General features: G+C 53.6%; 6 protein-coding genes and 1 non-coding gene across 7 annotated transcripts; 4 read left to right on the top strand and 3 right to left on the bottom strand.

The window, feature by feature from the left end:
- Positions 1–66: 66 nt before the first annotated feature.
- On the top strand, positions 67–786 carry VC83_05226 (uncharacterized protein; the record flags this gene model as incomplete). The annotated part of the gene is made up of 1 exon (XM_024468848.1): positions 67–786. The coding sequence occupies one exon, from the start codon at positions 67–69 to the stop codon at positions 784–786; it is 720 nt and encodes a 239-aa protein (XP_024323190.1).
- Positions 787–1,131: 345 nt separating this feature from the next.
- Positions 1,132–1,229, top strand: VC83_05225 (the record flags this gene model as incomplete). The annotated part of the gene is made up of 1 exon: positions 1,132–1,229. It is a non-coding gene; the product is annotated as a tRNA-Ala (tRNA).
- Positions 1,230–1,666: 437 nt separating this feature from the next.
- VC83_05224 (uncharacterized protein) lies at positions 1,667–5,278 on the bottom strand. The gene is made up of 3 exons (XM_024468847.1): positions 4,204–5,278; positions 2,480–4,126; positions 1,667–2,419 (listed from the first exon to the last, which is right to left on the bottom strand). Exons 1-3 carry the CDS (start codon positions 4,261–4,263, stop codon positions 2,087–2,089), a joined length of 2,040 nt encoding a protein of 679 aa, XP_024323192.1. The 5' UTR covers positions 4,264–5,278; the 3' UTR covers positions 1,667–2,086.
- Positions 5,279–5,879: 601 nt separating this feature from the next.
- VC83_05223 (uncharacterized protein) lies at positions 5,880–6,297 on the bottom strand (the record flags this gene model as incomplete). Its single annotated transcript, XM_024468846.1, has 2 exons — positions 5,880–6,118; positions 6,291–6,297. 2 exons carry the CDS (start codon positions 6,295–6,297, stop codon positions 5,880–5,882), a joined length of 246 nt encoding a protein of 81 aa, XP_024323187.1.
- A 647-nt stretch (positions 6,298–6,944) lies between these two features.
- Positions 6,945–9,373, top strand: VC83_05222 (uncharacterized protein). Its single transcript, XM_024468845.1, has 4 exons — positions 6,945–7,882; positions 7,944–8,160; positions 8,212–8,694; positions 8,779–9,373. Exons 1-4 carry the CDS (start codon positions 7,739–7,741, stop codon positions 9,078–9,080), a joined length of 1,146 nt encoding a protein of 381 aa, XP_024323186.1. The 5' UTR covers positions 6,945–7,738; the 3' UTR covers positions 9,081–9,373.
- Positions 9,374–10,120: 747 nt separating this feature from the next.
- VC83_05221 (uncharacterized protein) lies at positions 10,121–12,165 on the top strand. The gene is made up of 5 exons (XM_024468844.1): positions 10,121–10,331; positions 10,488–10,506; positions 10,593–10,751; positions 10,875–11,031; positions 11,087–12,165. Exons 1-5 carry the CDS (start codon positions 10,308–10,310, stop codon positions 11,751–11,753), a joined length of 1,026 nt encoding a protein of 341 aa, XP_024323189.1. The 5' UTR covers positions 10,121–10,307; the 3' UTR covers positions 11,754–12,165.
- A 273-nt stretch (positions 12,166–12,438) lies between these two features.
- On the bottom strand, positions 12,439–15,406 carry VC83_05220 (uncharacterized protein). Its single transcript, XM_024468843.1, has 3 exons — positions 15,173–15,406; positions 14,403–15,114; positions 12,439–14,349 (listed from the first exon to the last, which is right to left on the bottom strand). The coding sequence occupies exons 2-3, from the start codon at positions 15,022–15,024 to the stop codon at positions 12,941–12,943; spliced, it is 2,031 nt and encodes a 676-aa protein (XP_024323188.1). The 5' UTR covers positions 15,025–15,114; positions 15,173–15,406; the 3' UTR covers positions 12,439–12,940.
- Between the last annotated feature and the right edge of the window lie 53 nt (positions 15,407–15,459).

Here is a 15,459-nt window from a genome sequence, read left to right as displayed (position 1 = left end):
GGTACGATCAACCCCGATGGCAGGCACAGGTTTCGCTACAATGGTTTTGGCGAACTCAAGCCCGGGATGACCTTCACGAGCGAAGAGATATTAGAGTACCTATTCGTGAACTTCCCACGCACCGACAACCTAGAATCCAACAACCCAAGCCTCTTCATCCAGTGCGTCCCCTCCGACTCAAACAGCCGCTACCCAACCACCCTCTCCAACAAATGCCGATTCACAGACTGCCCCGTCAAAATGCGCACCATCCCCAGCGGGCATTTCCGCGTCGCTTTCGACGAGCAGAATAATGAAAATCTCGATCCATACCATTGCGCTGGCTACGTGCATCTTTACTGTCTCGAACGCTTCTGTAGCTTCAGTTGCTTGGCGGGGTATTGCAATTTCGTCCCCGACACCAGGGAGTTGCACGAGGGGAGGAATAGGATGTCTATTACACGCGACCATTCTGAGTTTGCACGCATGTGCATGGTGTACATGGAGAATTCCAGACAACAGGATCCTCACGCCAACGGCTGGGAATACAGGAGTACTCTTTGTAGCTTGCTGACTGAGGAGTATCTTAGGCTTGAAGCTAGGGTGAGACGTGCGACGAGGGAGAGGCAAGGAGGGAATAATATTGGTGTCCATAGGAATGATATGGAGTTGTATGCTTGGGGCCAAGAGCATAAAATGCTATTGCGGTCGATGGCGGCTCAGAACAGGCCGAAGAAGAGGAAACGGCGCTCTGATGAAGAGGAGGAGGATGGAAACGATGGTTACGAGCACGGGGGGGATATATAATGGGATAGATATCATATTGTTACTTTTAATTAATGGCACATGATAATATCTATGGTCTTATTTATTTCGCCGTCGTCGATGAATTTATTTCCCACTCCATAATATAACCCTTAAATTCGATATAAATATTAAAAGCAAGCGTACCCATGTCGTAAACGGAGGAACATCCTCACATAAAAGGCAAGAACGCCCTGTAAGCCTCATACAAACGAAAGGCCCGACCCTTATGAACCAAAAAAAGCACATCTAATACAAAATGAAGGTCGCCATCGGGGATATCATATAATATTAATTTACATGCATATATATATATATCTTGCCAAATAACTCCTGGTATCTTTCAAAGGGGATATGGTTTAGTGGTATAACGCTTCTTTAGCACCTGATCATCAGATCAAGCACGATTTAGAAGAGGTCCGGCGTTCGATTCGCCGTTTCTCCACATTTTTTGTCATTTTTTTTGGCCTTGCCAAATAAGCGACCTCCAAACCCTACTATAAGATTGGGAGACACGATACTCATGCTACAGCTTTATTTTTTGGGTGTCGGAAGGCCTTTTGCTGGTAGCATTTATGTTATAATATATTTAGTGTCCGTCTTCATTTTCATGGGGTCATTTTCATGGGGTCATTTTCTTTAGACTACTCCCATTGTCGCTGACAGGAAGGAGCGATCGAAACAGCGAACTTCTCGGAAAGGAAGGCACGATGGAAGGGACTCACTTATGAGGGAAGGAAGGAACGAAGAGACCTTACGCCAACTTCTCTCCAAAGGAAAGCACGAATGACGTAAAGAGTATCCCACGAAAGGAAGGCGCGAAGGACGGCACAGAGGAAGGCACATTCAACAAACGTCAATTGAGACTCAAACTACAAAACACAAACAAGAAGATCAAAAAAGAATTAATGACTGTCTAGTAACAGCAGTAAGATCCCCCAAACTCATGGAAGTAACCCATGGAACTCATACAAAAAAATACATTTGCAGAAAAAACTCCAACACACACAACACAATAAGCGGTCCTCATCCCCCCTATTTTGTTTTCATTCCCACATTAAACTCAAAAAATGCCACTCCCAAGTCGAAGGAAACAAAAACGAATACTCCAAACAAAGAGTCAAAAGTCCTCGTACATAAATCAAATCCCAACCCCAAATCCAAATCCAGTGATGAGCTCTTCACACACTAGATCCCCGTACACCAAACCCACCCCATCCCACGAAAGAGACATACATACGCCAGATCAATACGCCCCGTGAACAACATTCTCACAAACCCTCTCACCTGCCCACATACCAATCTACCTCCTCGACTTCGGCATCGCAAGCATCTTAAGCCTACTCAGACTCAACCCGCCCGCCCTCTTCGGCGAGCTCGGAATATTACTCTTCGGCGCCATCTGCTCCTTCACAATCTTCCTCGCCATCGTCTCCGCCCCTCCCACCTCCACATTCCCCCTCCACTTCTTCGGCCAGCGCTCCTCTTGCCCCCCCTCCTCCTCATCACCCGGCTCCGCAGCACGTACACGCTTCCTCTTCATCTCCGGCGCCGTCACCTCCACCTCATCCGGCGACGCAGCGCGCGCACGCTTCTTGTTCGCCAAGCCGTGCGGGATGGGAGGTGCCTCGTTCTCCTTGTCTGCGTTAGGAAATGCGCCCGGCATGGTGGTGGGAGGGAGGATGCTGGGACGTACTTGGCGGATGCTTGTTTGCCCCGGGGAGGTGCCCAGGTTGCGAATTGGTGGCGCGGGGGGGGTGCCGAATTTGATGGTTTGCCCGCTGGTGAAGGTGAAGATACCTGGGACGGCGGGGACGGCGGGGATGGGCTGCAGGGGCGTGCGAGAGAGGGTGGACGAGGAGGGGAGCTGGGGGTAGGTGATTGTGGTCTCGGGTTGCTTTTCGGTTGGGCGGGCGGCGGGTTTTAAGGCCGATGGTAGGGTGGGGTAGGCCACTGAGTTGAGGTTGGCGAAGGACTTTGAGCGCGGGATGTTGGACTTGAGGGGTGTAGGAGAGTGGTGGGGCTCGTTCCTCGTGGTAGTGGTGGGAGTGAAGTTAACATGCTTGGTGCTCTTCGAATGGGCGAGAGTTTTGGTTGTAGGTGTTGCCGGTGCAGATGGAATCCCCTGACGAAGATTGGCCCTGCTAGGGCTCTTCATCAATGATGGAATGGAGCTTGGTGGAGGCGGCATAGTATTGTCCGCTTGAGCAGCTGGGCGACGAAGGATAGACTTCATCTTGTCAGTAAATTTGTGGGTAGATTCCGATCTGGAGAGGCTAGACAGGTTATTCATGGTAGCAGATTTGACGAGTCCGGGTGTCAAAGCAATCTTAGAAGGAGATCGACGCAAAGCACTCTGAGGTGTACCATCCTGCTTAATGCTGACAGCACGTGCAAGCGAGGATTGTGTTGGGGTTGAAAGCGAGTTCAAAAAGTTCGCCGTACGTCCAGTTGTTGGTGTGGATGGTTTGCTCGGTGACTGCATGTTAGCATCCCTCGAGCTTGGTCTGGCAAACGACGTATCGCGAGCACCCATTTGGCGGGCACGCTTTGCTGGAGCCTCATTATCGGGGCAAACCGATGGTCGAACCAGCTTGATGGTTTGTTTGGCAGGGCTGGCATCTCGATCAGCCAGATTGGCCTTGGACTGGGTGCGCTTGAGGGTTTTGGCAAGTGGTGTAATTTGCTTGGCAGGGATGACATCTCGATCAGCCAGGTTGGCCTTGGACTGGGTGCGCTTGAGAGTCTTTGCAACTGGTGTGATGCGTCCAGGCTGCGCTCTGAAAGCAGAAGGGTGGGCAGCAATAGAATCCATCTTCTTAAACTCCGCCATATGGACGTAACTGTATCGGCCAGCCTTGCCCTTTGGCTGCGCAAACTTTCGTCCAGAAAGCACGCCGAGGATGTCACCTCCATTCTCAGCGATCTCCTCCTCTCTCTTCGCAGCCAGCTCTGCTTTGATGCGTCGAGCATCCTCACGGATCTCAGACATCATTTGCTGGGCCTCAGGACCCAGAGAAGGAGCTGGCTTCGCAAATCTGAACTCGAATTCCGACGACGAATTTATGTTGAGCTTCGACGGCGTGGTAAGGATCTCAGGCTTTCTAGCCCCGATATCGGTGAAGCCGTGTCTGATACCCTCATCTTCCTTCTTGGTGCTTTGCTGGGCCTTGCTCGGGTGCATCTCTTCGCGAGGAGGCTTGATGCGTCCCGCCGTCGTCGGGGTGTTGGGAACTTGCGGTGAAGCTTCGACGACGTTGGAGGCCGAGGCAGCAGCACCGCGGCTGGGGGTTCCCTCCTGCTCACCAATTGGTGCAAGGTTATTGAGGGTGGGTTCATTTCTCTGTGTGGCAGCAGCTGGGTCAGCATGGTTGAAGTGGAAACTGTGGTGCGTGGAAGGCCGCAAAGGGATTTGTTTACCTTGTAGGGGGTGTTTTTGCTCCCCCGAATCCTCGACGAGCGGCGTCGAAGAGGGGACATGGCGGATTTTTGGTGATGAGTTTGGAGGTGAAGTTTGGATATTCCGAATAGGAACACTTGCAGTGATGGAAATAGAATTGCCTCCCAGGCTATTCTTGGAAAGTTGGGAGTGGGGTTGATGATGTGCCTGGCGCGTATGGCTTTGGCGAGTGGGCACAGGTTGTCCAGGCGCTTGATTTATAGTCTATAGCTTCCCGTAGCTGGGTATTTTAGTGTTGGAGGAAGTTAATTGGAGAAGTTAACGTGTGGAAGATAAGATTCGTGGGGGGCTTGTTTGTTTACGTGTTGGTCATAGCTCCTAGATCCTAGCGACAAGGGTGTTGGTGATAGCAGCCTCAGGCACGAACGATTTTTTTGAGGCGACGGCTACATTGAGTCTTGTACGACATACAACAAGAGCCATGAGCTTTCGCCAGATGCGTTCTAACTTCATGGGCCTGGCTATATCCCATTTCGGCACTTTCAGGTATCACTATTGTATCCCAGAGCGAACAGCTGTGAACACCTCGCATATTATGCACGATCCCTCGTCCTGGCCAGACCAGCGGGATCATACATGGCGTTGGCAAGTGTGATGGAACACCACCACTGCAGAGACAGACCAGATTCCTCATCCCTCGTCCCTCATGATGCTATGTGCTGGTTCTCCCCATAGCTGTCACAGGATCTGAGTCCGTCGCACCTGAGGACGCTCTAGTCTCTTTCTTTTCTTAGTCGCAATGGGCCTCGAGCTCCTCAGCGCCGACGAGTCGCAACAGGCCGCCAAGCCGCCAGGCCGCCAAGCCGCCAAGCCGCCGTGTTCCCCCCCAGGCCATTGCAAGGACCAGCAGGATCCCTTACATAGAGTACAGTAGGTGGTGCTTTCTGCATGTTCGGTGACGAATCTGGCGGGGATGAATGTTTGGACGGGGAGCGGGATGGCGAATGCAGTGGCATGGCGAGGGAGCGTGAACCTGGATGGTCTGGTTCTGGTCCGCTGATGTGGAGGAGAGGCAGGGAGGCAGGGAGGGTGGGATGGGGTGGGATGGATGGGGGAGTTGGATGGAAAACTCTTCCTTGCTCTCAGGATTTCGAAGAAGAAAGCACGACATTATGGGGTGGGTGGTGGTGTCCGTATCCCTTTTAATACATGCGACCCCCAATGATCTCTAACTTAAGTGCAGAATGCTTCAGATAAGGTTGTAAGGAATAGGGAAAGATAAGGATTACTACCAGACTCTGGTTGCACAGCCGGGCTCCGAGGAGATGGATGAGGAGATGGATGAGATGGATGCTGAACTCTGCCCGCCGTTCTAAGAAACAAGGCGTGGACCCAGCCGAATCAAGCCTGGCGTGTCCAATAATGCCCACCACACAACGTAGCATCGAGTTTTTTTTGTTTTTTTTGTTTTCTTGTTTTTTTGACATTGCCCAGTTGGCGTGAAGCAGGTCTCAAGCTGGACGAAACCTGGAGATCAGACCTTTCGTCCCTGGCCTCACTTGAAGATCAGACCTGTCGTCCCTGGCCTCACTTGAAGATCAGACCTGTCGTCCCTGGCCTCACTTGAAGATCAGACCTGTCGTCCCTGGCCTCAGCTTGAAGATCATACCTGTCGTCCCTGGCCTCAGCTTGAAGATCAGACCTGTCGTCCCTTCAAGCTGAGGATCTTCAAGCTGAGGCCAGGGACGACAGGTCTGAAGATTCCAGAGACACCGGACAGCCGGCATGTCACATCCATGGGATATTCTCCTCCAATAGCCGCCTCGCGCAGTCCGGCTTGCAAAAATCTCTTCGTGTGGAGATTGTGGCCAGGTGACGTCCCGAAGCGGGCAAGTGGCGGTCTTGGCGATTGGGACCCTGGGGGCTCATTGCCCACTGCCAACGTCACTTTTTGGGGCCGGGGGGGCCAGTCCGCAGGCGGGCACCATTCTCTGCTATTTCGCTATTTCGCTATTTCGGGCAGGTCGAAACGAAGGCGAGGGTGGAGGGTTTGGATATATAACGGGATATATAATATATACTGTAGTATAGGTCCATAGCGAATGACGCAGCATCGTGGCCTTCTTTCCCCACGTACGTACATATACAGTACACCCACACACGGCGGTATTACGTCTCTACGTCTGGTCTCTAGTCTCTACGCCTCTACATCTCTACTCTACGCCTCTACATTTCTACTCTACGCCTCTACATCTCTACTCTACGCCTCTACGTCTCTACGTCTGGTCTCTAGTCTCTACCTGTACGTCTCTACCTGTACGTCTACGTCTCTACCTGTACGTCTACGTCTCTACCTGTACGTCTACGTCTCTACCTGTACGTCTACGTCTCTACCTGTACCTACGTCTCTACCTGTACGTCTACGTCTCTACCTCTACGCCTCTACCTCTACGCCTCTACCTCTACGCCATCGTACCACGCTCATCTCTGTCTGTACTCTAACTTGGGCGTCATCCCGCGCATCATCCCGACCACCATGAGCCCCCACTCTTCTAACGTCGTCGGCCGCCAGCATCACCAGCACCTGCACCAGCATCACTTCCCCATCAAGAAAAGAAGAAGCCAGTGCAATGCCCCATCAAGAAAAGAAGAAGAGTGCAGTGCCCCATCAAGAAAAGAAGAAGAGTGCAGTGCCCCACCAAGAAAAGAAGAAGCCAGTTCAGTGCCCTCAGACCCCTGGTCTGGTCCCCTTGTTGCAATTCTTCATCATCCATCATCTCCCAGTGCAGTGGCAGTGGCACCCACCTTACCACTCAACCTACCACAACCCCTCCCCACTCCCCACAACCCTCTCCCACAATCCTCTCCCTCCCAGTCCTCCCTCCACCATCCCTCCTCCCTCCCTCCAGACCCCTGCTCCTTCTATTCTTTCTGTTTGTTCTTTTGCTCCCCCTCCCCCTCCACATATTCCCCCAACTCAATAGCCTTCTGCCACTTTTCCCCTCTTCTTTACTTTCCCCCCCATACAAACACATACAAACACATACAAACACACACTTACCAACCGCTTTACGCTTTCACTACTACCTCGAAAATATCCTCTACTCCCACACACCCATTATATGTTTTCATTACCCAACTCTTTACACACAGCAACACTTCTGCCTCCACACGTTGCTGTTTCGTTACTCGATCCCAGCCCCCCTACTACGCTACACTTATCAAATCTCATCATCGCTACTACCATTGCCGCTGCTACGACCACCACCGCTGCCACTACCGCTTATCCCCCCATATCCGCGTCTAGATCAGGTACTCTGCACCTTGCCTGCAAACCCTTGGAATACTCCCTGTAGTAGACGCGCTCGAACAACCTACCACACACCGCCACTACTATCACTCTACTCTTACCTTCTACCTCCCACGTAGACTCGCCGTCACCCGCTTGGCTATCGCAGCTTTGTCGTCTACCCCTCCAGACTTCAAAGATTTTGCCGTATGGCGGTCGCGCAAAGGAGACTCCCAGTCAATCTTTGAATCCTGCCCCTCCTAGCAATGGACGAGAAGATGTCGATCGACAAGAAAGAAGACATGAGAGAGGCTTCCGTCGACTCCATGGAGTCTACCCCCGAGGCCGATGCCGGACCGCCCAACCAGGAACATACCGAGCAGCCCAAGCGCAAGGGAGGCCGCAAGCCAGTATGTAACACCAGCCAGAGACACTGTGCCTGGCAAACAGTCGCTGACCTTTTCTACTTAGATATACGCCACCTCCGAGGAGCGCAAGCAGCGGAACCGACAGGCCCAGGCGGCTTTCCGTGAGCGCCGCACCGAGTACATCAAGCAGTTGGAGGAGACTATCCGAGTCCATGAGACGAACCTTCACAGCCTCCAGACCGCCCACAGAAGCGCCGCGGATGAGTGCCTCATGCTCAGATACAAGAACTCGCTGCTGGAGCGGATCCTACTGGAGAAGGGTACGTTATACCATTTGATATTATAAGGCAGAGATACTGATGTCTTTTAAGGCATCGACGTTCAGTCCGAATTGCGCGCAAAGACAGGCAGCCCCTCTCTTGGTCCCAGTCATATGCCTCAGGGAATGGCCATGCCTCCAACGGTCCAACGGGCAATCATGAACCGTCACCACCAGGCACGACGTTCAAACTCGAACATCGCACCCAAGCTCGAACCTGTGGTGCCTCTCGGTAACCCGTCACCACAATCTCGGCCAACACCATCGTCCCACCATTCTTCACCAACGTCGACATCTCCCGGGTTTGCGCAAGCAAACGTGTTGACACCCCCAGCTCCAGAAGCTCAGATTCAGCAGCAGCGTGCCCAGCCGCTGAAGCCGCACTTGAACCACGGGCTCGGTGTTTCAGTAGGACCGCAAAATTCTGGACTTGGACCGGCTTTGAAGGGAATACAGGCCGCCGCCGGGGCCGGGGTTTCCGCAGATGCTCCTGCAGCGTACTACCCCTCTTTCCAGAATCACATTGAACAACTAGGTAAGCTAGTTCCCCCCCACCCCCCCCTTTTCCGGCTCGCTGGAGAAAGCCCTGTTAAGTCTGTTTCTAACTCCGTGGCCACAGAACAAGAATACGACGCTCAGACCGACATTGTCTCCGATCAAGACCAACCCGAATCTGCCGGCCCAGGACCATACCCTACGCCATTCGCACTCCCACCGATGATGAACCCCCAACAACAACAACAACAACAACGCCAGCAGCCACGAACAACACAGGCCGGCGAACACGTACCCGGATTCAACTCGATGACCCAGCAGCTGCTGGACCCTTACGACCCGATGCTGGACATGGACCCATTCGGCCTGTCGGCGAGCATGCACTTCCCCACCCAATTTACCTTTGACACGAGTTCGATGCGCTGAGACCGGAAATTTCAATGATACCCTCGGAAATAAAAGTTTTTGTACCTTTTTTGGAGTTCTCACACACAAAATGGCATTGCAGGCGCAATTTGGGAGGGGAATTTGTGCTTGTTTATAGTTGTTATTTTTTATCTCTGGCTTCGGAAAAGGCATCCTGCTCTCGGATATGGCTATTTGGAAGCCCCCCCGGGAGGATAAATACAACGGAATGGTAAATAATAAATCATGAAAAACGATTGGACGACGCAGAGACGGAGTACAGGGCGGCTGGCAAAGGGCGGGGGGACTCGGGCATTGGGGCGGGGGGACACGGGCATTGGGGCGGAACTACTGTAGGGGTAGGGGATCAAATGGGTATCATTATCGAAGGCGACTATGTGTCGCTGGTCTCCGCGATGGCTACACAGTACACGGGAGCCGCTGCATTGCTGTAGATAGGCTGGCTTTCCCGAAGCTTCAAAAACATAACGAAAATGGAAAGAGGAGAAGGGGAGGAGGAGAGGAGGAGGGGGCCCAAGAAGGGTCGTCGTCATGGGGAGGACGGGCGAGCTTGAGCTTTTGAGCTACGTCGAATGATATGTAGGAGGGTGGGGGGAAATGTACCTCTTAAAATAGCAAAAATGCACAGCGGGCGTCGAGAGCAATTGTGTTTGGTTGGAGGCGTCATCGTTTGTAGGGTGTGAGCCAATTGTAGCGGGTGTAATTGAGTTTTAGTTGATTGACGTTGGGGTTTGAAACTGGAATAGGAAGACTCCTCTCGTCTCATCGTGCACTAGAATAATGGAATAATGGGTATTTTTTTAACCTATTAGTTGCCACAGTTACTGTAGTACAACTCTCTTATAACTGTAGTTTTCTATAATAGTAGAGTTAGAGTAACTAGACTATTCCATTAGACTAACTACTGGTCTATAACTCCATACTATATAGTACTACGTAGTTGTTAGTAGTAGAGACAGCACTACTGGTCACTCTTTGCCCTACTTAAGCGAGAATGCAGCAAGGCGGAAATTTGAGGCATCCGAAAGTTCTCGCCCTGCCAAACCGCTTTTGCCGTCTTCCATCGCACTTCAAGCCGAACCCAAGCTTCAGCAGCAACTTCACCATCTCGAGAGACAGGATCCTGATATATAGGATCTGTCCATCTCGAATCCCTCCAACCACCTACTCGAATTGTTTACTCGGTAGCAAGGCCTTCTTCGGAGGCACTTGAGCTAGGCGGACACGATGACTGACACCGTCGTTTCAAAGGTAAAGCGCAAAATCCAATCCCCAAATCCCGTCAATAGCTGTCGCCGCGTCTGCGATTGCGGCGGCTGCGAGACGGGCGAATGCGCGTATCTTTTGAGCTCGCGCAGTAAACATTGACCATGACTCGGATTGGAAGCTAACTCGTGTGATTTGCAGAACCTGTACGAGCTTCTCGGTATGACACCATCACCCGTCGCACCGGACTTGTCGATAGCAAGCTACAAAGATGGGAATGGGAAGACTAACAGATGTGTCGTTTAGGAAACAACCACGATGAGGACTCTGACAAGGAGCCCGAGCCACCTGTGAAGGTCATCGACAGGACTCCCGCTCGCACCGACAAGCGCAGCGCCCCCCGCGAGGCCCCAGGCGCCCCAGCGAACGCCGCCCCCCGTCGCGGACCCGGTGGTAACGAGGGAGGTGCGTACAATTCCCTTTGGCGCGAGTCAATTGAGCTTCTGAGCTTTCCCCAGTCCAAATAGCGCTAAAGGAGCGTGCGACTTTTTTTAGCGCCAAGCAAGCTAACCTCGGTGTCTCGTACAGCTTACCGCGACCGCAACGCCGGCAGCGCCAACAACCGCACCAAGCCGACTGAGGACCGCACTGCTGGCACCTACGGTGGCCGTGGCGGCCGTGGTGGACCCCGTGGTGGACGTGGCGGACCACGCCAGAACGACCGTCACTCCCGCGCTGTCGTCGGGTGAGCATCATCTCGTTTCCAATTAATATATACCAAAAGCTAACTTCCTTCGCAGTGATGCCGACAAGCAGGTTGCTCACGGTTGGGGCGGTGAGACCGGTGAGGCCGAGCGCGCCGACGAGGTCGCCGGCGAGGCCCTCGCCAAGGCTGACGGCAAGGTCGCTCTGACCGAGGACGGCGACGCCGCCCCCGTCAACGCCGACGGCCGCACCCCCGAGGAGGAGGAGCAGGACAACTCCGTGTCCTACGCCGACTACCTGATCGCTCAAGCCGAGAAGCTCTCCCTCTCCGCCTCCGCCACCCGCAAGGCCAACGAAGGCATCAAGGAGGACAAGAAGTGGGCCAGCGCCAGCCAGTTCAAGAAGACCGACGACGAGGAGGCCTTCATTGCCGCCGCCACCACCAAGGCCAAGCGCGCCCGCGAGCGCAAGCAGAAGGAGGTCGTTGAGATTGACCAGCGCTTCGTCGAGCAGCCCAGCCGCGACTCCGGACGCGGTGGACGCGGCCGTGGTGATGGACCCCGTCGTGGTGGTGACCGCGGCGAGCGTGGCAACTTCCGTGGCGAGCGCGGTGCTTTCCGCGGACCCCGCGGTGATGGCGCCCCTCGTGGCGGCCGTGGTGGACCACGTGGTGGTGCCCCACGCGCTGGTGGCGCTCCCAGGGGCGGCGCCGCCCCAATCAACACTGAGGACCAGAAGGCGTTCCCCAGCCTGGGCGCTTAAGTGCTGCCTCACTGTTCGCAGTAACGCTGCTACTCTTTCCATCTTCGACTACTTAACCTCTTTTATGGGCTCCTTTTTAATTAATGGATTCTGATTCGGGAGGGGGGATGAGGGGGTGTTTGGTAGCAAGCAAGTTGGTTGCTTCTCTCGCCAAAATAAATGAGGGGGGACAAATGGGTGGAAGGGGGGAAGGATAGATAAACTATAAAATCTTTCTGTGTTGTTGTGGTTGTCTTATACTTTTTTTTTGGCGTCCGTTCTCAACTGCGGATTGCTGGAGGAAAGGTTTTATTAAAGAAATTAGGAAAAAATGTGAATCAGTACTACTAACTACTACCTAATATTTGAACGTGTTGTGAGGATGTGATTTTGATATGGATGTTATGTTGGTGGTGGATATATATATATGATGTTGAACCTGCATAATTTTTTTTTTCGGTTTGGATAATTACTTTTTAGATGCTCCATGTACGATTTCCCCTTTCTTTGCGGGGAATGAACAAATAAGTAAGGAAATGCTCGGTTGGGGGTGGGGTATATTTATTTTTAACTCTGTATGGAGAAACAGTTATGGCTCTGATGGGAGGGAATCAATGGAGGTGTTCATGCGGAATCATCCAGGTCATATTCATAGCATCATTATCAGAAGCACCATCAAATCAAACAAAGCTTTTCTAGAAATTATAGTTCCTTAGAAATCTCTATAATGCAATGCAACCCATGATGCATGTATGTGTATCCGTATGCTTGCTCCCCATCCTTCCCAAACACACTGTACTTCTCCCCTCCCAACCAGTTGTAGTAAACAAAAGCCAAAATGGTAGGTAGCCCATCCCGCCCTTTAAAAATCCCAAAATCCGAGCAGAAACACGCCCACACCATCAACGTACAATCCACATCCTCAAATCCCTCGACACCGCCAACGCAGCCGCCGCCAGCCCCGCGAGCCCCAGCACGACTTCGAGCGGTAAGAACGCCAGCACGCCCAGGAGCACGAAGCCGAACTGGCGGAAGCGCTTTATGCGATTATCGCGCCACGTGCCGTCCATCTGGTCCCTCTCCGGCGCTTCCCAGTGTGAGCGCGTCCGTTTTCCCGCTCTATCGCCTACACCGCCGCCGCCACCGCCGCCGCCGGTGCTCTCATCCTCCGAACTCGACGGTGTTGTTGGAGTAGTAGTAGTTGGTGGCTATCCGAAATGGAAGTGCTGCCCACCACCTCCACCCCCTGAGAACCCACCGCCAGGGAACCCACCACCCCTTCCACCGCCGCCGAATCCGCCACCACCACCACCATTCATCATCTGGAACAAGATCTCTGGATCGATCCCTCCCATTCCGCCGCCGCCACCGAAACCTCCACCCCCGAATCCGCCGCCGCCAAACATATCAGCGGGATCCATGAGGTCCTCGCCGCTATCGTACTTAGCGCGCTTTTGCGGATCGCTGAGCGTCTCGTACGCCTCGCCGATATCCTTAAAGCGGTCCTCTGCGTCCTTATCATCGGGGTTCTTGTCAGGGTGATGCACGATAGCGAGTTTGCGGTACGCCTTCTTGATCTCCGTCTCATTGGCCTCCTTCTCGATTCCAAGGATCTTGTAGTAATCCTTGCGCCTGCTCTTCTTGAGCTCCAGTTCCGCCTTCCGGACCTCCTTGGGCAGGGTGGTGTCGGAAGGGTCAGATTCCGCGAGCACTTTCAGCTCCCGGACGGCTTCTTCCCAGTTGCCCGATTGGCCGAGCGCGATGGCCTTCGTCTTGCGCGCCTTGGTGTAGGAGGAGTCGAGGCGCAGCGCGGACTCGCAGTCGGCGATGGCGCCCTCGTAGTCCGTCAGCTTGATGCGGCACAGCGCGCGGTTCTGGAGGAGCTTGGAGTTGGTGCCCTTGTTGAGCGGGTCCACCTCTAGCGCCTCGGTGTACTTGTCCAGCGCCGTCTGCCAGTGCCCGAGCTTGTAGTCTGCGTTTCCGTCCGACTTCATGCGGTCCAGCTTCTGCACTATGCGCAGGTACTTGACGGCGTCGCGGTAGTCGGGGTCGCAGTTCAGTGCTTGGCGGAAGTGCTGGATGGCCTTCTCGTTGTCGCCTTGTGCGTACAGGGCCCTTCCTCGCAGCACTAATGCCTCGGGGTCGGATTTGTTGCTCCTCAGCAGCGACATGGCAACGTTCTGGGCGTCTCCGAGGGCGTTCACATTGCCCATCTTGAGGTACGCCTCTCCGCGCATCAGCTGCCATTTTCTGGGCTTCTGTGCACCGACACCGAGGAACTTCTCTGCCTGGTCGAGGGCGTGCAAGGCCATCGAGCCGGTTGTGCCGTGCTTCAGCGCATCTTCTGCTACTGAGATGTGCTGCTTCATTGCCTTGGCTGGTGCTACATCCTTTGCTGATGGAGGGGGCTGGATCTGGTCGTATGTGCTTAATGCCTCCTCCGGCCTGCCCAGGTTTGTGTAAATGCGTGCCAACCTCAGTAGGATTTTAGGGCTGTTCGGCTCGAGCTCGTTGGCACGTAGGGCGTCTTCGAGGGCCTTGTCGTAGTTTGCATTGGAGATGTAGGCTGCGGCACGGTTGTTCAGGTATGTTGCGGATGACGGCATTGCCTCGACGGCTATAATATGGTTAATATGATATTTCCAGAGTGCGTGCGTCGGATAATAGTACCTTTGGTATACTCCTCAATTGCCTTCCCGTACTCCTTCGCCTTATAATGCTTGTTTCCAGCATTCTTGAAAGCTTCCGCCTCCTCTGGCGTGGGAGGAGCAGCCGCAACCGGGCTCGTAGGAGGGCTCTTATGCGGTGGAGGCGTGGGCGCCCCGCTATCCACGTCCATGCTGTCCTTGTTCGTTGTGCCGTTCGCGCCATTCGGTGTAGTAGAATTGAAGGCTGCGGGGATTTTTTCTGCGGGTGACGACGGCTGTGCGTGCACGTCAGTGTCGACCTCCATCGGGTCTGAACGCATTTGTTCGGCCATGTTGGACAATGCGGACAGTCGTCGCAGGTCTGGCGGAAGGTTCAGCGGATGTGTATTTGCGTCGAAGGTATGGGCTCTCGAGACTGGGGTGGGGCCTCGTGAGCCGCTGTTGTGGGAAGTTGTGTGACTGTGTCGGCGTTCGTCCCTCGAATCACGACGATTGGATCTCGAGGATGAGCTAGAGGACTTCTTTGGAGAAGGACTCTGGCGAGGACTACTGTTGTTGCGAGGAGTGCGGTCGTGGGTGTTGTCGTCGTCTGGTGGTGGGGTGGTCTTCTTTGATTTTTTGGATAACTTGGGGAAGAAGTTCATTGAGAGGATCAATGAAAGATTTCGGGTGAGGCAAGATAAGGCAAGGGGTTAGGCTCTAGCAGCAGGTTTGTCTGGGCTGTGCTTGGTTCTCTGGTATGGAACTATTCGTTAGGGCCAATTTTTTTTTTGGTTGGGTGTGGGGTGGTACCGTAGAGAAGGAAGACGGTAGAATCGACGGGTTCAGCGGGAGAGTGCAGAGTCCGTCCAGTGAGTGCGTCCAGTGAGAGAGTGCAGAGTCCGTCCAGTGAGTGCGTCCAGTGAGAGAGTGCAAAGTCCGTCCAGTGAGTTCGTCCAGTGAGTTCGTCCAGTGAGTTCGTCCAGTGAGTTCGTCCAGTGAGTTGCGTCCAGTGAGTTCGTCCAGTGAGTTGCGTCCAGTGGAGTTGCAGCGTGTAGATGGGGATGTTTGAATGTTGAATAGGAGCAAATTGAACCCAG

This window comes from Pseudogymnoascus destructans (genome assembly GCF_001641265.1).
Source record: "Pseudogymnoascus destructans isolate 20631-21 unplaced genomic scaffold scaffold_13, whole genome shotgun sequence".
Lineage (NCBI taxonomy): Eukaryota > Fungi > Ascomycota > Leotiomycetes > Thelebolales > Thelebolaceae > Pseudogymnoascus > Pseudogymnoascus destructans.
Note: the sequence above shows the minus strand (reverse complement) of the source record. Positions and strands in the feature narration are given on the sequence as shown.